General features: G+C 42.4%; 1 protein-coding gene across 2 annotated transcripts in view; it reads left to right on the top strand.

Moving 5' to 3' along the window:
• The window catches only part of LNPK (lunapark, ER junction formation factor), an 83,196-nt gene that overhangs the window by 5,790 nt on the left and 50,368 nt on the right, over positions 1 to 27,038 (top strand). The window contains exons 2-6 of one of the 2 annotated variants that reach the window (XM_044978279.1): positions 1,271 to 1,361; positions 5,163 to 5,204; positions 6,857 to 7,044; positions 12,179 to 12,237; positions 22,742 to 22,782. In XM_044978279.1, coding sequence (XP_044834214.1) covers positions 1,271 to 1,361; positions 5,163 to 5,204; positions 6,857 to 7,044; positions 12,179 to 12,237; positions 22,742 to 22,782 — 421 coding nt within the window. Of the gene's footprint in view, positions 1 to 1,270; positions 1,362 to 5,159; positions 5,205 to 6,856; positions 7,045 to 12,178; positions 12,238 to 22,741; positions 22,783 to 27,038 lie in introns of both variants that reach the window. The other variant, XM_044978278.1, reaches the window with a different exon arrangement.

Genomic DNA, 27,038 nt, shown 5'->3' with positions numbered 1-27,038 from the left:
ATTACCAGGGATGCTAGTTTTCTGTGATTAACCCCCCCCCCCAATTCTCTGATTAAAAAAACCCCATACAAATCTGTATTTTTCCACAATTAAAATGAAATGCTGAACTTTAGTTTCCCTAGCCATAATATATATAGGTCCATCTGTTGGACACAATGTTTTATTAGACTGTAGAACCCCATTTATCTGAGCCTCCATTATCTGACTTTCTGTATTAACTGAACCATAGATGCCCAAGCCCCCTTCACTGTCAGCCCTAGGTGGCTGGTGGTTCCGTTAACACAGAGAGCTGGATAATGGAGGCTCAGATAAATGGGGTTTTACTATATGTAATGTTTGTTTTTTACAAAATGTAAAAACTAAAGATTCTCTGTAAAAATGCATATTCCATGGCAAAGGGATTTCTAGAATCCCTGGTTATTACAAATAGGAATTTGTAACTTATTTATAGATAAAAATTCTAAATTGAGGGACTAAAATGGTAGCAAAATATATAATCTTTATCTGTAAATTCTGTCTGAACCCATCTCAGCAAGATCATGGCTGAAGGTTGTTGGTTTATGATTGCTGTTCATTGGTCTCTGAAGTAATTTGGTGGTTATTCCATTTTTCAATGAAGCATCCATATAGTAAAAACTACATTACGATTTTTGTTGATTGGAATCCTTGTCAGTCTTGGCAGACAGCTGGACCTGGAGACTGACCATTAGAAGTATTAAAGGGCCATTGCACTGCTGCTGGCTGGATTGTATATCTTCTGGGCACAAAGAGAGGCCAATCTGACACTTCACAAGAGTATTCAATTCACATTCAATTTGAATTTGACAAATTAGATTTTTTTTCAATGTGGTCTGAATTTTAAATCTGCAATTGGAATTAATTTATGGCTAATTAAATTATAATTAAATTATATAGCACTTAAATAATTCTCATTTGCTAAATTATAACTTTTGTGGCACTTAAATGAAGACAAGGGTTTGGGTCTCTGACTACTAATTATTTTGTATTTCACTTGTAGATAGATATCTCCAAAGCAAAACATAAACTTGCCCACAATCTTGGTAGGCTAATTAGTAGAATGACTTAACTATACAAAGAGGTTCTAAAACTGGTGGCTGGAGTGCAGGATAGTGTGAAGAATTTGGAGATGATAGACACCTGTATGCAGTGTTGTTTAATTTATATTCTAGAATGCAATTTTGAAATATCACCTTAAACATCTTAAAATATACTTTTGGCGTATTCTTAAACAGTAATGCTTTACTTCTAGCTGTGAATTCCATCAGAAGATTGTTCTAAGCAACCAAAACAACCTATTTCCACAAATAAAAAAAATGGGTGGATTAGTGTCCCGATGGCGGGTAAGTAAATCTTATTACAATATAAAAATCTTTAAAGATAGTTCAGAAGACTAAAATACTTTGATATGGTTTAGAACAGAATTCTGTATTTGTTCATGATACTTTAGTCAAAAAATTGTTCTGAATCTGAAATTTCTAGTAATTAATCTATGTGCTGATTGAAAACCAATAACCAAATAAACATTGGTCATGCTACCCAAATGGAAAACTGCATAGCTGAATAGGCCTGGGTTCAGAATCCAATTAGGCATGTCCTTACTAATAGGCTGTTTTTGTGCCTTTCTTAACTTTTACTGCTTTCTTTGTCCTACCTTTCGACCTTGCTTTGAATTTGTAACTATTGGAAATGTGGTGAAGATGGTTGTCACCTCAGGGATACCTTCAGACATCCTTTTCTAGATCTAAACAATCACTTAACACTGGATCAGGACAGATGTAGCAGTACATACAGGTTGTAATTTGGTTGCTGTTCCTGAGCCTTTTAACCTAGGTACTAATGGATAAATCAGGGAGAGTATCAACCTTTATCTGTCTAGAGACTTACATGTATGTACTAGTATAAGAGTGCTATTTAAAAATAGAAGTGAGTCTCCCTTCCTTCCCAGTCTGCAGGAAAACTAGCGTCTTAGTTTACATGTTTGTTGTTGGGATGTGTGAGGAAATTATGGCAAAGTTAGGTCAAAGACATGAATGGTGAAGTCTGGTCATTCTTGCCTCTTGCAGGAGTAAGTTCCATAGTATAGGTCCTTCTTGTTTTTTCGGCATATCTAAGTGTGAAAGCTTCCTTTACAAAGCACTTGTAAACTGCAAACTATTTAAAGCTAACCTAAATTCACTGTATATTTCTCAAATGTGTTGCATGCCCAAAGAATGTTTTGAGTTTTTAACCAAATACCACATAAATCTAGTCCTCTAAAGATTTAACCCGTCAAATTTGTATAATAGATGTTTTACCAGGTCCTTAAAGGTAAAATATAACTTTCCTGCTCATGTTGTGCCATTTGGCTGACACCTCTACTTGAGTTTGAGGAGGACCCAAACAAGATAATGAGCTGGTTGAGATGTTTCTTCATTTCTTAAAACTCAGTGTTTTGGAAGATGGAATCTATTCCTGAAAGGAATCCTCCTGGGAGGGAAAAATAGTCTGTTTGCATTTGCTAGTAATTTTTATTTAAAACAAATACACACAGGCAGCAATGTTCACATGACTTTTTTGTTGGAATGTGAGGTTGGTCTCTGCTATTCACATCTTCTCCCTTATTTCATTCATCTCTTCACTAATATATTTCCTTTCCTTCCTTCCTCTCATTTATTCCATATTCTACATTCATAATTGCCTCCAATCCTACACAGGTGCTCTGCCTTTCACATGTTCTCTCTCTCTCTCTCTCAAAATCTTCCTCCAAGTCTTGTCTACCTTCCTCCTTATTGCCACTGTGTGTTTACACCAGATCACTAGCATTGGAGTGGGTAGAGGAAAGGTGAGTTCCAGAGAACAATGAAGGGCAGCTCTCCTGCACAGCAGTTGTTAATTTGTAATGAAAAAGTTGCCGGGGCTCAAGCAATTGGGTGCTGGAGCTTAACCAATTTTTGTTACTTTCATAACTGATGCAGCAAGCTAAGTTTCCTCTAAGCTGCGCAGCAGCACAGCTGCCTATTTAGTGCCGTGCAGGCACTCAAAGCTGTGGCGTGGAGAGGTGCCTCTCCCCAAGCCCCGGACCTGCCAAGGTGTCCCTCCCCAGCCCAGCCCCAGACCTGCTGCAGGTGGGGGACAGGCGCTCCTCCCCCAGCCCAGCCCTGGACCTGCTGCGGCCGGGGGACAGGCACCCGTCTGCCGGGACAGGTGCCCCTCCCCTGACCAAACTCAGTTGGAACCTGCTGTGGCTGGGGGACAGGCACCCCCATCACCCAGCCTGGCCCCGATCTTGCTGCAGCCAGAGGACAGGCGCCCAGACCCAGTCTGGCCCCGAACCTGCTGTGGCCAGGGGACAGGTGCCCCCTCCCTCAGCTCTGACCCAGCCTGGCCCCGAACCTGGTGCAGCTGGGGGACAGGTGCCCTTCTCCATCCCACCCTGGACCTGTCGCGGCAAAAGGAGAGGCACCTCTCTCCCCTACCCCAGGTGGTGCTGTGGGGAGAGAGCTGGGGCGGAGTCCTCCTCTCCTCACTAGCCCAGGGGAGGCCCACTGCACTCCAAACCCCTCATCCTAGCCCCACCCCAGAGCCCGCACCCCCAGCCGGAGCCCCCAACCCTCTGCTCCTGCCCTGAGCCACTCAACCCTGGCCCCACCCCAGAGCCCACACCCCGATTCATCTCCCCCCCCCCTCCAACCCTTTGCCCTAGTCCTGAGCCCCCTCCCACAGTCCGAGCCCCTTGGCCCCACCTTGCCACATGAATTTTATTATGTGCACCAATTTGGAGGTGATATATCACACACCGCCTCCATATTGGTGCACATAACAAAATTCATTTCGCACATGGGTGGGAAAAATTAGAGGGAACACTGGCAGCAAGGCCAGAGGTGTCGGGGCTATAAACTGCTAAGCCTGGAAGTGCCAGAGATCAGCCCTGGAAAGTCCTGGCACAAATTCAACACTGAAGCAGGTTTTTCTAAGGCAGTGTTTCTCAAATTGTGGGTTGGGACCCCAAAGTGGGTTTCAAACCCATTTTAATGGGGTCGCCAAGGCTGGTGTTAGACTTGCTGGGGCCCAGGGCTGAAACCCAAGCCCCACCACCCGGGGCAAAAGCTGAAGCCCGAGAGCTTCAGCCTTTGGTGGCAGGGCCCAGGATTACAGGCCTTTGTCCCCGCCCATCCCCCCGAGCGGTGGGGCTTGGGCTTTGGCCCCCCAGCTGGGGCAGCTGGTCTCGGGCAGGCTCAGGCTTCGATTCTCTCTCCTGGGGTCCTGTAGTAATTTTTGTAGTTAGAAGTGGGCTGCGGTGCAATGAAGTTTGAGACCCCCTGTTCTAAGGGCATGTCTACACTACAGACTTAAGTCAACCTATGTTAGGTCGACTTCCAGCCCCACAGTAATTAGTGTGGACACCAACCACCACAGTACTCTCCTTCTGTTGGTGGTGTGTGTCCTCACCAGGAGTGCTTCCACTGACTGTGGGGCGGGGTTGAGAGCCAGCTCTGCACAGCTCCCCACCAGGAGCAGAGGCTAGCTGCTCGGGCTTCTCAGATCTCTGGGGAGCTGGGCAGGTGCAGCCTGGCAGAGAACTAGGGGCAGCTGGGCTCTAGCTGTCTGGCTTTCTTGTCAATTTCAGGGCTCCAGCACCTAGTCCTGAAATTGACAAGACAGCCAATGTAAGTAAAGCAGTGTCTACCCAGACACTGTGTCGCCCTGACTACACCAACATAAGCTCTATCTCTAGTGTAGGTAGAGTTATTATGTCGGTGTAGTAGGGCATTTACATCGGCGGGACAAGGCTGTATTGTGTACACTGAGATAATTAGATCGACATAAATTGCCTTACATCGATCTACCCTGTGTAGATCAGGTCTTTGAATGTTAGGTCTGCTGGCAGTGTGCACATCCTTGTTAGTGTGTGGCTTAGGAGAGGAGCCTTTATGAGCAGCTAATGTCAGCAAGAAATGTGCATGGAAAATGGATAACTAGTTAATTAAAATGAGTAGGTTTTAGATACTACAACGTAAAAGTACACTTCATTTTTTGGTTTTGAATGAAAACATCTTAATTTTTTATCACACACGAGTACTGCTGGCAGTATGTTGTAAATAGAATAACTTGGGTATCACTGTAGAGTTCAATGACACCTCTTTTCCCTCCCTTTTAAGCAGGCAAAGCCTTCGACAGTAGAAGTGTTGGAGAAAATTGATAAGGTATGTATTTTGCCTCTGCACTATCCTTGTTTTGTTTACTTTAAAAATAGACATCTAACATCTGGGCAGTTTTTTAAAATCATCAAGCTTTTAACAAATATCGGGGAGAGGAGGTTATTCACATTTTAATTAACGTTGGCAGAACTCAATTTTAACTTTTTTTTAAAGAATTTTGTCATGTCAATGTTTTAAAATTTGTATTTATTTAAATCTTTATAGTTGCAGGAAGTTATGGGCGGGGGATCAGGTAATTATTTAATCTCAGTAGACAGATTCAGAAAGTTAAAGCTTTATAACCATTAAAACACACATTGTCAACATCACATGTCAATATATACAAAGTAAATATCATTAAATCAAAATCTAAGTTCTTAAGCAGTGTTTTTTTACTTTGCCTGTCTGTCTATTTTGATAATTATCAATGGAAATAATTTTTTGTTGGTTTGTGTGCTTATGGTGAAATCGATATTTACCGACATTTACGGATAAAGAAAATCAGAGCCTTCCAAACCTAATTGTAATGGAATTAAAATTATAATGGTGCTGATTCCAGACTTGAGCAATGATGTACTAGAGACTTGGAGTTTCAGGAGAAGGAAAGCAGAGAGCAGAACCCCAACATTAAATGATTTTGAACATTAGTACTTCCTCGAGAAATAGCTACATAAGTTATAGTCTAAGTCTACATTTCAACAACTTGTAAAGTGAATGAATGTTAAATTGGCCTTATTGGAGAATCTAATTAAGGCTAATGGTTAGGCCTTCATTTTTATATTCTCCAGAAAATGTCACTAGAACAAAGTCCTATTCATTTGGCTCATTCAAAAAGCTTCAATATAGGTTGTTACAACTCTTATTATGGTGGTAAAATAAGACCATGGACAGAATAACTAAAGAGACAGTTCAGTGATCTAGTATGATTCTGGTCAGCATTTGTGAAAGATGTCTGTTTATGGAGCAATGACCTGTTTTGAAATATCCAGTTGGTATTTTCATTGGCCAAATGAATGAAGGTGTGGGTAATCCTATTGTCACTAAAAGTACAAAGCACTGCTAGATCATTCATCCATCTGCCAAAAACCCCAAAACAAAACAGTGTTAAAATATTCAGGACTGTATTATTAATGGGAGGGAGTACTAAAACAAAAATATAGTTCAAGTGGCTGCAATAGCTCAGCCTTGTCACAGGAGGAGATGGTACTATTAAAATATAAAAACATATTTTGAAGTTTCACAGATGCCTGTTAAAGCAACAGCACTCAAACTGGACTGCGGAACACTTTGCTGTGAACACAAAAAGCTGCCTGGTCCCATGATGCTGGTTCTCCCCCTGGTTTCCAAGTTACTAAATTCCATTAAGACAACTAAAAATACATATATTCTTAATATCATTCTTGAGTTGCTGTAGTTGCCCAAGGAATGTTATCTGCTCATGAATGAAGTGCAGATGGTCCATGCCACAACCAGTGTATTAAGGTGTAGTTCATGCTATGAAAACTGTTAGATCTGTTGGACAAACAGTGTCATGTACAGAAAGCCTGATTGCTTTTGTAATGTTTTCAAATGTCACACTGAAATGCTCAACTTCAACAAACCTAATAAAGCATCAATTAACTTCAGCCACTAGTCACTTAAAAATCCTTTATTTACAGGAAATCCAGGCATTAGAAGAATTCAGAGAAAAAAATCAGAGGCTACAGAAGCTATGGGTTGGAAGACTACTTCTCTACTCATCAATTCTTTATCTTATTACTTGTTTAATTGTATATTTGTGGTATCTTCCTGATGAATGGACAGCAAGGCTGATTATGATGCTTCCATTTTTTGCATTTCCATTGATGTAAGTAAAATATGCCTTTTTCCTAATTGCTGTCTCTTTGTTGAAAGGAAGTGGAAAGTGAATGTCAGCAGGGGCCTGAATTTGTTTTTGACAACCTTTGAGTTATCACAACTTGCTGGATTTTCCCATTAAAATAGATCTCCGTAGTTAGGCACATCTTTTTTTTTTTTTTTTTTAAGGGAAATGTCTCTGCTGGGCCTGGGTTTGGAGTGGAAAGATTTTTCTGTTCAAAAAGTGTCAACATCTGAAGATGCTTGGCTTATCAGAATGATACTCAGTAGAGTTATGTAAATCTAAACAGCTTTAAAATCAGTTTACGTTTGGGTTGAAGATAAGTTATACTCCTGTTCTGAGGTTTTTAAAGGGATATCATCAACTCAAAATCTAGTCCTTTTAAGAAAAAAATATTTAAATTATTAGAGTACTACAGCTACACCTAAAATTCCTGGACCATTTTTATGGCTTTATTATCATTTAGGTTTTTACAAAATTTTCTCACCCCATTGTCTGAAACAGTTGCACAAACAAAATACTTTGTAGGTAGTCGGAATGCTGGAAACTAAAACTGGAAAAGAAAAATGTTCTAATTTTTCAGTTTAAGTACATTTTAGGTGCAACTAACAAAACTATGTGAATGTTCATGTTGAATGGATTTTTTTTTTAAGTTGATGGTGTCCTTTTAACATGGATGAGTCTCACACGAAGAGCTGTTCTACTGGAGTATTCTTGACAGGGTTTTTTCTTATCGTAGAATGCTGTTAACTCTTTGAATATACACTAGGTTTGTTTGAGCTGATTACTTTGCTTGTTAAGTGTCTTGTTTTCAATTTTTTGAGTTTAGTTTCAAATTATACCCCTGCTGGAATTTAGGCTTGACAGGATTTTCACCGTGGATCACCTTTTGTGTGGGAGCAGAGAGGCATGAAGTCTGTTTAGCCTTTTGGGGCTTTAATACAGATATTATAGCACGACTGATTTGTGTAGACTATGGACAGCAAAACTACATGCAGAAGTCTTTTAAAATGCTTTTTGCACATATAGTAATCTTGCTATTCATAATATATATTAAGTTACTATACAATATTGATGTTCACTTGAAAATGGACATGTATATTGGTCTACACTTTTTATTTCATGAAATGCATGTACAGCAATACACTGACTGAACTGACCTGTAAATGAAGGCTCAAGTAGGTTTTGACAAAAGAGAATGAATAGGTTTTGTTTTTTTCCTCCCTGATAGTATTGTGAAACAGGCTTTTTAGCTAGCCTTCTATTTATGCCAGCCTCTCTCTTATACTCAAATATGGCAAATGTGTAGAAATGAGTACAGTAACTCCTCACTTAATGTTGTAGTTATTTTCCTGAAAAATGCAACTTTAAGTGAAACGATGTTAAACGAATCCAATTTTCCCATAAGATCGAATGTAAATGTGGCGGGTTAGGTTCCAAAGAAATTTTTGGGGGCGGACAAAAGGCATTATATACTGTACAGTACTGTACTGTGGTGGGGGGGTGCCCCTGGCTTATCCCTGGGGCTCTGGGTGGGGTTGTGGGGTCTGGGAGGGAGTTAGGGTGCGGGAGGGTGCTCAGGATGGGGGAGGAGGCTCAGGGCTGTGGCAGGCAGGAGGTGCAGAGCACTTACCTGGGGCAGCTCCTGTTTGGTGCAGGGGGTGTGCAGGTGGCTCTGCGCTGCGCGGCACCGCCCCCATGCCCGCGAATTCTGGGGGCCGCAATTCTGGGAGCTGCCCGCCCCGGCAGGCAGGGCCACCCGGAATGCAGGGGCTTTTGGAGCTGCAGGGCCCTGGGCTAAGGGGGCCCCAGGGCCCTGGCCTGCAGCTCTTAGGCCCCTTTTGGAATGCGGCCCTGTGAGCACAGGCTGGAGGACTCAGGAGGAGCAGGGGCAGCCCCCTCCCTCCCAGAAAGTCCTAAGCGCCGCCAAACAGGGGAAGCGCTGGGAGGAAGGGAGGGGGAGAAGAGGAACTTGTGCAGTGCTCCCTTGTAAAGTCAGCCAAACGACGTTATAAAGGAGCATTGCACAACTTTAAACGAGTAAGTTCCCTAATGGAGCAGCGACGTAACTTCGAAAACAGCGTTAAGTTGGAGGACATTAAGTGAGGAGTTACTGTATTGCCATTGTTCAAGGGCCTGTCGTCTTCTATTAGTCTGATCTTCTAATGGATCTTTTGTTCTCCTGTTTTTCTAAGTTCAGTACACATTTCATTTTTGAATGATAGGCTTCCATGAAATCCTGGGTCAGGCAACCACCAAGCATATGAATGTTTAAAATTAAATTTAGGCTCTTAAAACTTGGAAGCGTGTGTCTGATTTTTTTTTTTCCGCCCCCTGAATCCAGTCCTCTTCAGTTTCCTCTGGCAGGTATGAATGGCAAGCAGCTGCCAGCATGTCTTCTCTCTGTCAAGAGGTGAACCTATGTTGAATGCCTGGTGCCATCCAGAACTAACTCTAGAGATTTTTCTGCCTTAAGCAAACTGGAAAATGTCTACCTCCCCCAGCCTGCAGTCACTCACTAACACTACTATGTTACATCGCTCCCACAAGGTCTGAGTATGTTACTGATGCTGGTACAGTGAGCTAGGTTCTAGGAATATGTAGCATTTTTAACTTTGAAATACCTACATTTAAATAGCTGAAGACTTGAGGAAAAACAGTGGCACATAAGAAGGCCTCGCTTCTTGAAACTGCAATTACTTCCATTCAGAATTATTTTGTCTCATTCCTTCAGCTGAAACTTTAAATAGTTTAAGTCTCTGATAATTAAATTGACAAGATTCTTCATTTAACCTTTTAAATTTGAGAGCTGGAGTGGACATCTTATAGTCCTAAAAAAGAGAATTTAGAATGGAAACTTCAATATTAATAGCATTATCTGGTTACTCAACATATAGTACTAGGTGGTGGGTTGGGGGAAAAGAAACTTGACTTGGGAAAAAATACATAATTGTTAAAGGAAATAATGCTTTTGGGTTTATAGCATACTCTCAAAAACAATTTAAGACCCTATAAACATACGATGCATCATTGTATCATCCCTTTATAGAGAATAGGTGCCACTCACATGACATATAAGGAATATGTCAGCAATCAGACTACTTTATAACTATTTAAAAAATAGTTATTAAACCATGAATTTGAAAGTGGAATGTCAGTATAGTATGCCTTTGTTAATCCTGTCTCTGTCAGTGATTTGTTGTCCGTGACCTTCAGCAGTCACTTCACCTACGTGCCTTGACATCTCCATCTGGAAAATTGGGATAGTAGTTAACTAACTTATCTCTCAGGGATTTTGTGACAATTCATTGTTGTAAGCATTTTAATAATGCAATATATAAATGCTAAGTATGCGCTTATTAAACTGTGACATTAATGTGTTGTGTTAAAACATTGTGGAATTGTGCTTATTCTTTGTGATGCTGAACATGATTTTTGGTAACTCTGGGCTTTAACCTCGTGCAGACCTCTAATATTTATTATTGGCTTCATTTAATTCCGTGTCTGCCTTTAGATTTTTATATAGTGCCAATGACAAACAGGGTTTTATATAAAATTCTCAGTGAGGCTTGAAAATCTACTTGCCACTAGGGAGTTAGTAGATTTTCCTGATGACAAGCAAGAGGGGCCCTTAAATTATTTTTTTAAAATAATAGTTTCTAATCCTTATGCCTGAAAGGAGAACCTGACTAATGTAAAATGAATGTAAATCAGTGCAGTTTTTTCTTCCTACGAGTGCAGATAAACTGCTCCATTGTCTCTGCTAATATTCATAGTCTTATGAAGCAGCAGGATAAAACTGACAAGAGATGGGTCAGCATCACTGCTGCTATTCAATTTTACAGGACTCTGACAAGAATAATGTCAGTTTACTCTTCTACTTGGAAAAAGATTTAACGTAGCAAGTGCACAATAGCTGTTTTCTGTGGACCTTCCTGGTACGACCCCTCCCCATTAACCTCCCAAATCTTCAGTTTTTTGAGTATAGCTGGGAAGTCTAGTCCTCAGGTTAGTATATTTCTGATAAATATTTCAAGGAGTAACCTGCAAATGAAATTGTTTTTAGCAGATTACTTGAGCAGCATAGTCCTTGAATTTATAATGTTTCTACATGAAAAGCAATCGTTGCTTGAATCCTTACATATTATATGTGACTAAATATGTGTCAGTAGTTTATTTTTAAAATTCTTACTATTATACGTTTTATTGCTTTACTTTTGGAGGGTATATATTAAAACTTCCCTATGAAATATGACATTGCCATTGTGGCTGTTCTTCATTAGCTCTTCACATAGTAATAATTTGTTTCATTATATTTTAATAGAAACATTACTGATTTTATGTAAATCAGTGCTGTGATGGGAGGAAACGCTGGAGCATCATTCATAACTTCCTACTTTGTAATATATTTGGGAAGATTTTCACTATTTTCTGCATAGTTGCTAAGGATAATAATATAATATAATAATAATAATAGGTATATCTCCAATCTCCTAGAACTGGAAGGGACCTTGAAAGGTCATCGAGTCCAGCCCCCTGCCTTCAGGACCAAGTACTGATTTTTGCCCCAGATCCCTAAGTGGCCCCCTCAAGGATTGAGCTCACAACCCTGGGGTTTAGCAGGCCAATGCTCAAACCACTGAGCTGTCCTTGAAGGAAATGATTATAGATAATCTACTTTGAAAACTAGGTGTTGGAAGTAAGGTGACCAGATGTCCCGATTTTATAGGGACAGTCCTGATTTTTGGGTTTTTTTCTTATATAGGCTCCTATTACCTCCCCCCAATCTCCTGTCCTGATTTTTCACACTTGCTGTCTGGTCACCCTAGTTACAAGGGAAATGTGACCTAGGAGTAATGTTATTTTTTCTGTTGGCGTCCTTTGCAACATTTGCAAGAGATGTTGGAGGGGAACAATGCCACCTTTTGTGAAAGTGTTTGACATTAGTTGTTCTGTGAAACTTGAGTTTCTATTAAACCTTCAGAATAGGCTACTTGTAAACCATTTTGGAGGAGTGCTAGTCACTCCATAATTGAGGGTGAAGTTAGCTTCCCATTACAGATTCAACTATTTTCAGTTGTTTTATTAGTCTTAATGTAAAATAACTTTTTCCCCCCCACAGAATCTGGTTTATAAGAACAGTGCTCATTTTCTTCTTTTCCAAAAGAACAGAAAGAAACAGTAAGTATCTTTTCAGTCTTTTTCAAATCCTGTGGAACTAATTAGTAGGAGTGAGACTCAATATAATGGTATACAGGTACTTATATTAGCTTCCAGGAGAGGAATGATGACCTCTTGGTTGAGGCACAGAACTGGGACTTGGTAGACTTTTAAATTTTGTTTCTGCCACTTACGTCCTTGGAAAGTCACTTAATCTCTTTTCTTCCCATATATAAAATGGCAACGCCCTGCCATAGAGGGGTGTTCTGAGGTGTAATAGATCAATGCAGGGGCCTTCAGCACTGGTGCACCTTGATCCTTCCTATTCTCTGCCTGTGGCATACAATAGTCCAATCTCCTTTGGGTTTCATTTACCTTTGAGATAAGAATACATGATCTAGTGGTCCCTTCTGGCCTTAACTTCTATGATTTTATGTGAGAGACTCATATGGCTCCCTGACTAGAATATAAGCTCGATTTGAATATAGGCTTCAAAAAGTTACTACAAGTACTCTGGCAGTATTTTGACTGTCTTAACTTTCACATGCTATGAGTAAGGGCAGAGACTGTTTATATGAAATAAATTCCAATGTCCTTCTTTTGAAGAGACTACTGCAGTCGTCTTTGTTGTTTGTAGCATGGCTGTAATAGTATGCTATTAAAAAGCAGCAGCATCTTCTAAATGGAAAAGTGTGACAGGCAAGCATCATTTTCTTGATGCAATATTAATATGTTGTCCTTTTGAGAGCTGCCTATCCACTGTAATGGGAATTCCTGACTTTTTTTTAAAGTAGTACAGCTAGGTGGCATGAGAATAATACAGAATGTTCAAAAGGGATGGCCAGAGTTCTAATAAAAGGATAATTTCTAAGGCAAAATTTAAAAACAGGCATTTGTGGTGGCGGGTCTGTCCATAGCATTTAGAATTCATGAAGAGACCGCTTCATTAAAGGCGAGATTGCCTTCAACACTCCTTACTGACGTATGCAAAACATGTAAAGAGAATTCAGATTTGGCCCTGTCTTATGACTCAAAGGAAATTCAAGAATTGTACTTGAGTTATTTGAAACTCCTTGTAATTTCCCAAATTAAGCAACATAACTTTTTGAGCATCTTTCCTCTGACTCAATACTGCTTAAATATTTTAGATATAAATATACCTATAGCTTTATTTTTCACTGTGCTCCAGGATTATTTTCTTTGGAGATGAAAGTGTATCGGTGTCTCGTGCTAATATGTTGCACTTTTTTCACTTTCTGCAGTATCTGTGTAGTTTGCCTGGATATTTTAAGTTTACAGACGTTTTAAACTCAACAAACTAACTTAATATTTTTTGTTAAACCCATGTGTTGAGGGAATTTTTATGCAGCTTGGAACATGCCAATATGAACTAAGTCTAACCATTCCAGAAAATGGGAAGGACAAAGTTCTCTGCCTTAATTAAAAAGCTAGTGTCAAATTTTATTTGTCAATAGAGCTTGGATTACCTGAAAGCAATGGGAATTTGAATGGGCAAAGGACACTAGGATGTAATCTTAAACTGAATTATTTTGGCCAAAAACTAAACAGACTAGCTCAGACTTCTCTTCCTCCATATTCTTTTCCTTCTGAGTACAGCTGTTAACTCCCACCCCACTGTCATTAGGATTAAGTTAATTATTTTTGTTCTAGACAGGGGCTACTCTGGGAGGCCATTCTTTTATCTTATCTCTTTCTCTTTCACCACAAGCTGTAGTGGGGGAGATTTATATTTTGCAGGGGAAGGTGAATGGTTTATATACTGCTTGATGTTCTGCGTGTGGCTGTTGGGGAAGGACGGATAGTGAGACTGTTGAATTGAGCCACCATCATATGCTTGATGAAGTGGTTTCTTTGCTTTCTCAGTGTTTGACTGAAAACAGAACATGGAGGAGAGTAGGATGGCTGAAGATTACCTTGACTAAGGCAGAGGTGATGGTAATAGGTTGAGAGATTGGATCTTCAGGTGATGTTGGATCTTCAGGGGGGATTTCAGTGCCCATTAATAAAATGTGTGCCAGGAGAATGCAGATAATTCTTCCTTCAAGAGTCCTGTATTTGGGAATACTTTAAGACCTCTGTTTCTAGGGTGTCTGGGATCCATGTCACTAGTATCTTTTAATCTGTTTGGTTAGACATTTGATGTGCTTTCTCTGCTCTGGACCCACTCTAGCCCTTAGGACTTTTTTTTATTTAAATAACACTAGTTCCAAAATACTGGTTATATGGTACTGAGTCCTTGTTTTCATCTGCTAAATTTAGCTGAGCGCTAAAATATATGAAACTTTCCTAATAGTGACTTCCAGGAATTGCCACAGGGAGGTCATTTTAACCACCACTGGGAGGTGCTCCATGAGATCACTTTCCTTTCCACTTGTAATCTGTTAGTGATCTATGCAATAAAAATGAATTGCCCATGTAGGTAAAATCCCATGGGAAGCAAGTCTAAGGGGAAAAACAATTGAAGACAGTTGGTAGTTTTTCAAAGACACATTATTAAGGGCATAAGAGCAAACTATCCCACTGTGTAGGAAAGATAGGAAGTTTGGCAAGAGACGACCCTGGCTTAACCAGGAGATCTTCAATGATCTAAAACTCAAAAAAGAGTCTTACAAAAAGTATAATTTGACTCAGTTTCCAAAGGATGAATATAAACATGTAACACAAGTATGTAGGGACAAAATTAGAAAAGCCAAGGCACAAAACGAGATCAAACTAGCCAGAGACATAAAAGGAAACAAGAAAACATTGTACAAATACATTAGAAGCAAGAGGAAGACCGAGGACAGAGTAGGCCCTTTACTCAATGAGGGGGGGAAAGACAATAACAGAAAATGTGGTAATGGCAAAAGTTCTTAATGACTTCTTTGTTTTGGTTTTCACCAAGAAGGTTGGTGGCGATTGGAGTCTAACATAGTGAATGCCAGTGAAAACGAGGTAGGATCAGAGTCTAAAATAGGGAAAGAACAAGGTAAAAATTACTTAGACAAGTTAGATGTCTTCAAATCACCAGGGCCTGATGACATGCACCCTAGAATACTCAAGGAGCTGACTGAGGAGATATCTGAGCCATTAGCAATTATCTTTGAAAAGTCATGGAAGATGGGAGAGATTCCAGAAGACTGGAAAAGGGCAAATATGTGCCCATCTATAAAAAGGGAAATAAGGACAACCTGGGAAATTACAGACCAGTCAGCTTAACTTTCATACCTGGAAAGATAATGGAGAAAATAATTAAGCAATCAATTTGCAAACACCTAGAAGAAAATAAGGTGATAAATAACTGCATGGATTTGTCAAGAACAAATCATGTCAAACCAACCTGATAGCTTTCTTTGACAGGTTAACAAGCCTTGTAGATAGGGGGGAAGCGGTAGATGTGGTATATCTTGACTTTAGTACGGTTTTTGATACTGTCTCACATGACCTTCTCATAAACAAACTAGGGAAATGCAACCTAGATGGAGCTACTATAAGGTGGGTGCATAATTGGGTAGAAAATCGTTCCCAGGGAGTAGTTATCAGTAGTTCACAATCATGCTGGAATGGCATAACAAGTGGGGTCCCACAGGGATTGGTTTTGGGTCTGGTTCTGTTCAATATCTTCATCAATGATTTAGATCAGGCCTGCACAACATACGGCCCGCGGAGCCTCACTGTGCGGCCTGCGGGGGGATTCTGAATCCCCCGCACACAGCGCTCTGCGGGCAGCCCAGAGCCCTTTAAATCCCAGCCGCGGCGGGGAATCAAAGGGCTCTGCGCTGCCTGCAGTGGCAGCGGAGCCCACAGCGGCGGGGAGCCCAGAGCCCTTTAAATCTCAGCCGCGGCTGGGAGTCAGAGAGCTCTGGGCTGCCCGCAGCTGCGGGGAGCGCAGAGCCCTTTAAATCTCAGCCGCGGCTGGGAGTCAGAGAGCTCTGGGCTGCCCGCAGCTGCGGGGAGCGCAGAGCCCTTTAAATCTCAGCCGCGGCTGGGAGTCAGAGAGCTCTGGGCTGCCCGCAGCTGCGGGGAGCGCAGAGCCCTTTAAATCTCAGCCGCGGCGGGGAATCAAAGGGCTCTGCACTGCCCGCAGCGGAGGGCAGCCCAGCGCCCTTTGAATCCCGGCCCGTGGCCGCTGATTGCCCCCTCCACGGACCCCTGCCCTAACTGCCCCCCAGGACCCCCACCCCCTATCTAACACCGCTGGTCCTTGTCCCCTGATACCCCTCTCCCAGGACCCCACCCCATATCTAAATGCTGCTGCTCCTTGTCCCCCGATTCCCCCCTCCTGAGACCCCTGCCCCTAACCGACCCCAGCCCCTATCTAAGCCTCCCTTCTCCTTGTCCCCAACTGCCCCCTCCTGAGATCCCCCCCCAACTTCCCCTCAGGACCTCACCTCCACCTGTCCCCTGATGAACCCCTGAGACTCCCATGCCTATCCAACTGCTGCCTGTCCCCTGAGTGCCCCCCGAACCTCCACCCCATCCAACCCCCCCTGCTCCCTGTCCCTTGACTGCCCCCCCAGAATGCCTTACCCCTTCTCCAACCCCCAGCCCCCTTACCGTGCCACTCAGACCAGCGTATCTGGCTCCATGCAGCTCCAGACACGTTGCTGCCATGCTCCCCCGCGGAGCCCACAGCCCCCTCCCCTCCCCCAGCACCTGCCTTCCAGATTTGAACACCTCAAAATTCAGGAGTGCTCAAGCTCAGTTTGGGCAGCTGTTACTTCATTTCTCCCAAATCAAATATACTGATCCACTGTAACTTGCTGTAGAAAAAGTAGGATAAAATTGAGCAAGAAATGCTTATTAAGACTGGAATTGCTATTTTCAACAGCCATTGCCTTTTTGTTTGTTTAAAAGGAAGACAGTGATATTGCACTGGCAAATTCCCCATAGAGAGAAAGAGTGGAACAAAGGAATAATAAAGGCACCTCAACTTTTCCTCATTTATGGAGGACAGTCTTATAATATGCATCCTGATATCCTCCAATCACACAAGCTGAAAATTGTTCCACTTTACTGCAGCTCTGTAACCGTATGGGAACCAATCCTATCTGTGTTTTGTGCACATCCAAAATTCCTGCTGAATGACCCACCCTGGGAGCGAGTTACCAGTGACCCAGGGCTAGGGCGGTAGGAGGTGTGTGTGGGGGGCATTGGTGGGGGGAGCCCAGGGCTGGGGCAGCAGTGGGGTGGGGGGAGGGCACTGGTGGGGAGGAAAGGGGGAAGCCCAGCGCTGGGGCAGCTGTGGGTGGGGGGAGAGCCCAGGACTGGGGCAGGGGGGGCAGCCACATTTTTTTTTGCTTGGGGCAGCAAAAAACCTAGAGCCGGCCCTGCCGGGTTCCCCCAGCCACCGGAGCACCGGGCCCTTTAGTTTGCCCCTGAGGGCTCCCAGCCACCTCTTCAGCTGGGAGCCCCTGGTTGATTTAAAATAAAGTATCACCTCCCCACGCCCAACCTTCCTTTTTGGCCCACAGCTGTTTTGGTGGGGCGGCGCTGGGGAAGGAGGGTTTGTTTCCGCAGGGCTGGGCGGCCCTGGGGCGGGGTTTTTCTGTGGGGCCAGGAGATTTTGGCCCTCACCTGTTTTCTTTGGAGGAATGTGGCCCTCGCCGCTTTACGAGTTGTGCAGGCCTGATTTAGATAATGGCAAAGGGATACACGTATAAAGTTTGCGGACGATACCAAGCTGGGAGGGGTTGCAAGTGCTTTGGAGGATAGGATTAAAATTCAAAATGATCTGGATAAACTGGAGAAATGGTCTGAAGTCAATAGGATGAAATTCGATAAGGACAAATACGAAGTACTCCACTTAGGAAGGAACAATCAGTTGCACACATACAAAATGGGAAATGACTGCCTAGAAAGGAGTACTGCGGAAAGGGATCTGGGGGTCATAGTGGATCACAAGCTAAATATGAGTCAACAGCGTAACACTGTTGCAAAAAAAAGCAAACATCATTCTGGGATGTATTAGCAGGAGTATTGTAAACAAGACACAAGAAGTAATTCTTCCGGTCTACTGTGTGCTGATTAGGCCTCAACTGGAGTATTGTCCAGTTCTGGGTGCCAAATTTCAGGAAAGATGTGGACAAACTGGAGAAAGTCCAGAGAAGAGCAGCAAAAATGATTACAGGTTTAGAAAACATGACCTATGAGGAAAGATTGAAAAAATTGGGTTAGTCTGGAGAAGAGAAGACTGAGAGGAGACATAACAGTTTTCAAGTACATAAAAGGTTGTTACAAGAGGAGGGACAAAACTGTTGTTCTTAACCTCTGAGGATAGGACAAGAAACAAAGGGCGGTTTAGGTTGGACATTAGGAAAAACGTTGTAACTTTCAGAGTGGTTAAGTACTGGAATAAATTGCCTACGGAGGTTGTGAAATCTCCATCATTGAGGATTTTTAAGAGCAGGTTGGACAAACACCTGTCAGGGATGGTATAGATAATGTTTAGTCCTGCCTTGAGTGCAGGGGACTGGACTAGATGACCTCTCGAGGTCCCTTCCAGTTCTATGACTCTATACTAAATAAAAATACTGCAGTGCTCATTGGGGCTGCAGTTGAAGACCACCGGGAAGTTGCACTTGGTGAAGAATGTAGCTGCTTGTCTGTTATATAGTATTAACTACTGGAACATTTTCCAATTGTTCAACTGTACTGGCATCATATTGCTTCTGGGTTCAGTTTGAGGAGTTGTCATTGATCTGTAGTCTTAAATGGTGTAGGCTATCTGGGAGGCTGCCTCTCTTTAGTAATTTGCTGTGGCGGTCAAATTCATTAATGGTGTGTGTGACCATGGTGCCGGGAGGGGTCATATTGAGAGTGCTTTCTCAGTGCAAACAGCAAGGAATAGGGCAGACAATCTCCAAAACTGGTGGTTTATTCTATAATTAGATTCACTAAGCCAGTAGCCAAGTAGCTTTTGTAATATCACACTGGTTACCAAGAAGCCAAAATACAACCCCCCTTTAAGCAATCCACCCTTTGGCTCCTATCCAGACAGCCAAGTCTAATATAGTGAGAGATTATTGAAAACTGTATTTACCATACTTAGTCCTACCAATTCCAGATGACTGGACATGTTGCCCGCCAGGTCAATGAATATTTCAGATCTCACCTAAATACAATCCTACAGCCACTCCTTATTAACTAGATCTAAGACTTATTACTAAAAGAAAAGAGAGTTCAATATACATACAAATGTGTATAAAGACCTTACGTTTGTTACGGGTCACACACCAGTTCACTAGTCTGTCAGTGTCAGTGTGTGAGTAAACAGCCTTAATATTTAATCATTTGGGGACTCTGACTCTGGAAACTACTCCTCCCAGCTGGCCTAACAACAGTGGGTTTCTAGGCCTTGCAGCATACCTGTCAAGGTTACTGGATTGGTGATAGCTGTCTCTTTGTATAAATTGTTTTAAATTATGTATGTATGCCCAATTAAATACATTTGTGGTGCATGTTATAAATTAACAAATAAAATATCTTTGCCTTGATGAAAAGCCTACTAAATCAGCAAGAATTGAAATGTTGTCTGAGAACACAAACACTAATGTAAACTTTTAAATTTTGAGTAACAATTTATAGATAATGCAAACTTACTCCAGCCTTCTTTTATGAATTTGCGATGTCCTAAATCAGGGTAGACAACCTATGGCACGTGTGCCAAAGGCGGCACGTGAGCTGATTTTCAGTGGCACTCACACTGCCCGGATCCTGGCCACCAGTCTGGGGGGCTCTGCATTTTAATTTAATTTTAAATGAAGCTTCTTAAACATTTTAAAAACCTTATTTACTTTACAACAGTAGTAGTTTAGTTATATATATTATAGACTCATAGAAAGAGACCTTCTAAAAACGTTCAAATGTATTACTGGCACATAAAACCTTAAATTAGAGTGAATAAATGAAAACTTGGCACACCGCTTCTGAAAAGTTGCCGACCACTGGCCTAAATAATGGTTATGTAATTCCATAATTTTAGTTTCTTCTTCACTATAGCCTTTTCTCACTTATGGATTATCTTTGTGAAAAACTGATGCTGACAAAATAAATTTTGAGCCCACAAAATGAGCTTTACCGAGGAAGCTGTTAAATAACACTAAGGGTGGAAAAATAACTGTAAATACCTTTATAGTTTTTTGCTTGTTAGAATGCATTGTTCACCTATAAAGGAGGTAGCAGAGAACTGGTAGTATCCAGGGAATTCGTTCAGGCCTATTACAGTGAGTTTTCCATAAGTACTGAACTACTAGTATTGACTTTCAGGAAAAATCCCACATGCATTTGACTTAATTTTTTTTTCTCTTAGAGGTAAAGGTTAGATATTGTGCTTACTGGCTGTAACACTGTCCCTTCTATTCTGTAGTAATGAGATGATCTTCTAGTAGTCATATCTTCTCTTATAAAACTGGGGTTTTGTTGTGTTTTGGAAATGCTGTCAGGATGAAATATATAGCTCCCATTGATAAGTTTGGAAATGATCTAGTATTTGCAACTAGCATGCATGAGACTTGCATAAAATATATTAGATCAGGGGTCTCAAACTCAAATGACCACAAGGGCCACATGAGGACTAGTACGTTGGCCCGAGGGCCGCATTACTGACACCTCCCCCACCACCTCCCTCGGCCCCACCCCCACTCTACCCGTTCCATGATGCCCCGCCCTGTCCCGCCTCATCTCACTCCTTCCCTGCCCCCATTCCAACCCCTGCCCCAAAATCTGCACCCTAACTCTGCCCCCTCTCTGCCCCCAGGGGGTGCAGGAGGGGTGTGGAGTGTGGCAGGGGCTCAGGGCCGGGAGTTGGGGGTGTGGGGTGCAGAAGGGGTGTGGCAGAGGGTCAAGTCAGGGGGATCGGGTGCGGCAGGGGGCTCAGGGCAGGGAGTTGGGGTGTGGGGTGCAGGAGGGGTGTGGGGTGCAGGAGGGGGGCAGGGCAGGAGGTCGGGTGCAGGAGGGTGGCGGCAGGGGGCTCAGGACAGGGGATCAGGTGCAGGGTGCACCAGGTGGCTCAGGGAAGGGGGTTGGGATGCAGGAGGGGTGCAGGGTGCAGCAGGGGGCTCGGTACAGGGTACGGCAGGGGGTTGGGGTGTGGCAGGGGGCTCAGGGCTGTGGGTTGGAGTGCAGGAGGGGTGTGGCAGGGGGTCAGGGTACAGCAGGGGGCTCAGGGCAGAGGGTTCAACTGCAGGAGGGGTTCGGAGGGTGGGCTCTGGCCCGACATTTACTGGGGGCAGGGCAGGCTCCTTGCCTGCCTTGCCACCGTGCCGCTCCGGGAAGCAGCTGGAACGTGGGGGAGCAGGGGCACAGGGGTGTGTGTTGCTGTTGCTTCAGGCACCGCCCCCAGCAGCTCCCATTGGCCGGGAATGGGGAACTGCAGCCAGTGGGAGCTGCTGGGGCGGTGCCTGAAGCAACATCAACCCACACCCCTGCATCTCTCCTCCCCCAGGTTCTGTCTGCTTCCCGGAGTGGCGCGTCTGCCCTGCCCCCGGTGCGCGTCGGGCTGGAGCCACTCTAGGCAAACGCTAGGGGAGGGCAGGGGGGCCGCGTGGAGCTCGCGGGCCACATGTTTGAGACACCTGTATTAGATGGTGAAAGAGACAAACTTTGCTAAACACTAAAAATCATGGACTGAATAGAGACGCTGGATTTATGGCTTATTACAACAATCTGTAATCCACTAACCCAGTGGTCCCCAACCTTTTCCGGGTGGCAGGCACCGGACGACGAGCCACCGAGGACAGTGGCTGGCGGACAAGCATCCGCCGAGAAGTAGCAACGTCAAGAGGCATTGCCGCCAAAGCAACGTCATCAAGAGGTGTCACCGCCGAAATGCCGCCAAAAATCAGCGGCATTTCGGCGGCGGTGCCTCTTGATGATGCCGCTTTTCGGCGGCATTTCGGCAGCGGCGCCTCTGGATGATGCCGCGTTTCGGCGGATGCTTGTCCATTGGCCAGTACACAGGCGCACATAGATGCCCTGGTGGCCGCCACTGCACCTGCGGGCACTGCGTTGGGGACCACTGCCCTAACCCTCATGACTGGAGAGTTGTTAACGGGCCACTTCACCTTGAATGGTCCCTTGAAATATGTGTTAATTCCTTTATTCTAAACAACCTTTTCCATCTCTTATCTAGCTGTGACACTCTGAGTACATTTCCCAGACCTGAAGAAGAGCTCTAGGCAAGCTTGAAAGTTTGTCCCTCTTACAACAGAAGTTGGTCCAGTAAAAGATATGACACCAGCCTTGTCTCTTTAATATAATAGGACCAATACAGCTACAACAGCACTGTAGAAAATGTATTAAACACGTGAATCTGGGAATCAAACAGATGTATTAAAATTCAAACTAAAAGATTTTCTGTAAAGTCAATTGAATCAACATATTTAAGCAAACATTGCTATTGTTGCACCAATTTTAATATAGGTCAAAACAGGTGAGAAATATTCAATTAATCTATGCTGTAATATATATTTTCACATTTTTAATATAAAAACTAACATCAATCTTTTTTTTTTTTTTTTTTTAGGTGAAGCATTAGAAGAGCTAAAATCCCAAAAGAAGAAAATAGTGAGTAATTTTTTTTTCAAACAAATCTATCCATTGTATCCTGTTAAACATTCCCTCTACAGCTTTTCTAACTGGGATTGACTATAGAACATAAGATGGGAAAGAAAGGAAATTATCTTTTTGTGATGTGTTTACAATTCGTAATTTGAGGTCTTGTCCCTCACCAAAAATAACTGAAATTGATTCTTGCATTTGAAAATCAATCTCATTTTAGTTTATTTGGACGTCCCATCAAGCCAATGGTTTTGGGACTGTTGGATCATTTTGAAGATCCATTTAATCAGGGAATGAAAAACTTCCTGAAGCCCACTGGCATGAGGATTAAGCTGACTAGTCAAGGTGAAAAATATCTGTGCTGCTGTGTCACTGAAACCACACCCCAATAATTTAAAAATAGAGTACATAATTGTATTTAATTGTAATATTAATTAACTTTGTTTATTTGAGATTTTAAAAATGTTACTTTTTTTTAATCTTATTTCTCTTTCTGGCTTTGTTCTATTTTTTCTTTTCTGTAATAGATTATAGTGCATCTTTTCCAGCATTGCCTTGACAGTTTCTTCTTTTCCTTTTTTCTCCCTTCAGTGTTCTCTATCTCCTTCCTTTCATTCCTTCTTCTCCAAATCTCTCTTCCATACTTCATGTTTTTTTTGTCTATCCCATCTCTGAGCTCATCCACTTTTTTATGTAGCTCTTCAAACAACACTTCCAAATAAGTCTGAAACTGGCACTCTTAAGTACTTTGCTTCACCTGGATCAACACTTAATCTTAGTAGCCTGGATTTTGAGTTGAAAGAATTCTTAAAGCTCAGGAACTCTTTCTTTCATTACAATGGTGCAGTGTTGGGAACCATTCTTCTCTGATTTATAATATGATACGGAAGATCTTTGTTCACTATGCAAAGATTACACTTTGTTCTCCTACCTTGTGCTATCAAGCATACATGTAAGTACTAATCATTTGGCTTTGGAAAGAGTCTGTCACCCAAAGTCACTAGACTCCCATAATTTGGTCCTCATGCATTTTACTCTCCAAGTTACTTAGAATCTTTTTGCTCCTGTGGACTTTATGTCCAAGGTATGAAGATGCTGTCTCACAGTACTTCTCTAATCTTAAACATGTGAGGTGACCCTCTTTTCAATTGCTCTCTACTGTTTGAATTCTTCTAATGTGGTCCGATTTGATATGACAGCAGCCAAGCAGGTGGCAGAACTAGAAGCCCCAAATCTTTTCTCCATATGTGTGTCATGGATAACTACAATAGTGTCCTTACAAAAATGCTTCCTTACCTTTTGGTAGCTTAATTCAACCAAATATGGAAATGAAACTGCCAAAGCTGTGAATATTTGTTTGAAACAGATTATCCTAAAACTTGCTGCATTATATCACTTTATGCTGGACAGAGGGAGGGCCAAATAATCCATATTTTTTCTTTCCAACTTCGAAATCAGTCATCAAAGAAGCCTAAATGTTTCAGGACATGTTACTAGCATGCTGTATTAAGGCAAGATCTCCAAAAGAGTGTGTTTTGGACTCATTACTCCTGCAATGAGATCTGTAAGACAGTCAGTTGTTTGGAGGGAAACAGCATAAAGCAGATAGCAGTACCTGTTTATTACAGGGAAAGGTGACTTTACTAATCTGCCACTCTGTTTACCCTTTTACTGATATGGGGGTTAAATTGAAATTGAACAAAAACAAGTTAGAGGTAATGGTCACAATTTCGCAGTGACATCACATCTAATCCTCCTCCTCTGCATATTTGGAGATCTGCATTTGTAAACTGACCCTGGTAGGGGATCCATTAAATTAGAGTGGAATTTACTTCTTCCTTCAGAATGGCTTAAATAGATGTGACTGACCATTCCATTTTTAAAATCTCACCTCAGGAAGATTACATTACATGTGGGCTATCCAAACAAGTGCTAGTAGATACAAATAAATAACAGGACAGTTTCTGAACACTTACGTTCACTCTAAAAATGTCTAAAAGTCAGTAAAACTGCTTGACTTCCTGGAAGCAAGGAGTAGTCTTAAATTCTAGGATGGTAAAAGGACGAGTGAGGCTGAATTTTGATTAGTGTGTAGTTTTATTAACTTTATTCTGATGAAGGTACAACAACAAATTAAAATAGGAGTAGTCTGTTTAGTACAAGAAGTTTAGAATCAGGTCTGTAGTGAAGTCTGGCTTTTGTTGAAGGAGACATTCAATAAGGAATGTATGCTATTGAGATGCAAGAATGAGGTGGGAATGGTGGGTACATGGAATACAATTGAAATCTAGGCATTTCAGCAAACAAGGCAACATTTCTTTAAGGTTGATGTCTGTGACAAGACAAATGTTCTGCAGCCAGTATAGAAATTGAGACTTAACAATGGTAGAAGGGATAGATTTCTAAAGTATCATGCATGTACTTAGTCAAGAAAATTGGCCTAGTGTGAATAAATATAATTTAAAACTAGAATTGGAAAAACCTAGTGTAACTGGGAAAGTATTGTTGATTGATATTTTATGCTTCTATAGCCTCTTTCCTCCAAGGGCATTAGTGTTATACAGTCATTAAGCCTCAATCCCTTAGCTTTACAGACAGGAAAATGAAATACAAGTTGTGATGACACAGGCACATGGAACTCTGGGAATAAGAACTAACTCTGAGTGATCAGTCTGCTCTAACTACTAGACTGCTGCCTCCCTGTGCACCCAAGAAATTCAAGGAGGGGTTTCTGTTAAGTAAGCTATCACCCCTTATTCACTAAATATGTACCCTTTTATGTCCTCACAGCATGTAAATAGCTTCTAACTTGGTTTTCACCTCTGAATTCAAATAGCCCTTTAAGGTTTAGCAAATCATGGTTCAAATTATACTTTGTTTATATTTAACTAATTATACTTTGTTAATATTTTAAGTGTGAAAAATAGTATTTTTTGCCATACTTTACTTCTGGAATGATTGCTCCTCTAAAGAGTAACCTTTATTCCATAGAGAATATTTGAAGCGTAAAATCATGCTTAATTTTTAATATTGATGAGATGTGGGACACCACAATTGTCAGCTGACTCAAGCCTATAAGAGCCTTGTGGAAAACACCATCCTCTCTCTGCCTCTGACAGCCAAGAGATCTGAGAGAAGGACTAGGAGCGGTGGAAGCTCCCTAAAAGTGAAGAGGCCACTGCCACTTGCTCCCCCAAGACCGCACCCTCGCGCTGCCCCTCTCCCCAAGGCCCTGCCCCCCGGCTCATGGAAAAAAAATGGGAGGGCATAGTCGTCCCACTTTTAAAATGATGGGGCCATGGCTCCCTGGACCCACCTTTTCTGGCACTCCTCGAAGGTACTGTGTGTCTTCTCAAGGCTGAGAGCATTTTTATACCTATCCCTTGGTTGTCTCAAAAGTATATGAAAAAGTGCATTAGGGATGGCCTTCTCCTACCCCAAAGGAGAAGGGTGTAAAGAGACTAGATCTTTTTGATAGAAAGATTTCCCAGCTAGCCTACAATTTTGTTTTTTTTAACCAGCAAGCCTTGTTCTCAGACAAATTGCCCGAGGATGCCAGGCAAAACTTCCTTATAAGAGAGCAAACTGGTGGCTAGGACCTCTATGCAGGCTGCTTCAGATTCGGCAGCCAGAGCTATGGCATCCTCAGTAACTTTGTGCAGATGTTCATGGCTTCAAACATTTGGGTATACCTCAATAGGTCTAGCAGAGGATCTAGGATGGGTGGGCAGACTTTTTGGCCTGAGGGCCACATTGGGGTATGGAAATTGTATGGCGGGCCATGAATGCCTTATTGAGGTAAGAGTACCAGATCATATCATTGCAGTATCACGTCTATCACGTCAGGGGTCAGAATCTTTGCCCTGGTCTACACGGGGGGTGGGGGAGGTGTCGATCTAAGTTATGCAACTTCAGCTACATGAATAATGTAGCTGAAGTCGATGTACTTAGTCGACACCACGGTAAGTTGATCTGCTGCTGCTCCTCCGTTGACTCTGCTTGAGCCTCTCACAGCGCTGGAGTACAGGAGTAGATGGGAGAGGGCTCGGGGGTCGATTTATCGCGTCTAGACTAGACACGATAAATCGATTCCCACTGGATTGATTGCTGCCTGCCAATCCGGCGGGTAGTGTAGACATACCCTTCATGTTCTCATGGACAACACAGCAGCAATGTTTTGCATGAATAGGCAGCGTGAGTGAGACAGTCCTAAACAATACATCTCATAGAGTACTAAATTTATAGTGAACTATGTTCACATT

This window comes from Mauremys mutica, chromosome 10 (genome assembly GCF_020497125.1).
Source record: "Mauremys mutica isolate MM-2020 ecotype Southern chromosome 10, ASM2049712v1, whole genome shotgun sequence".
NCBI lineage: Eukaryota > Metazoa > Chordata > Testudines > Geoemydidae > Mauremys > Mauremys mutica.
Note: the sequence above shows the minus strand (reverse complement) of the source record. Positions and strands in the feature narration are given on the sequence as shown.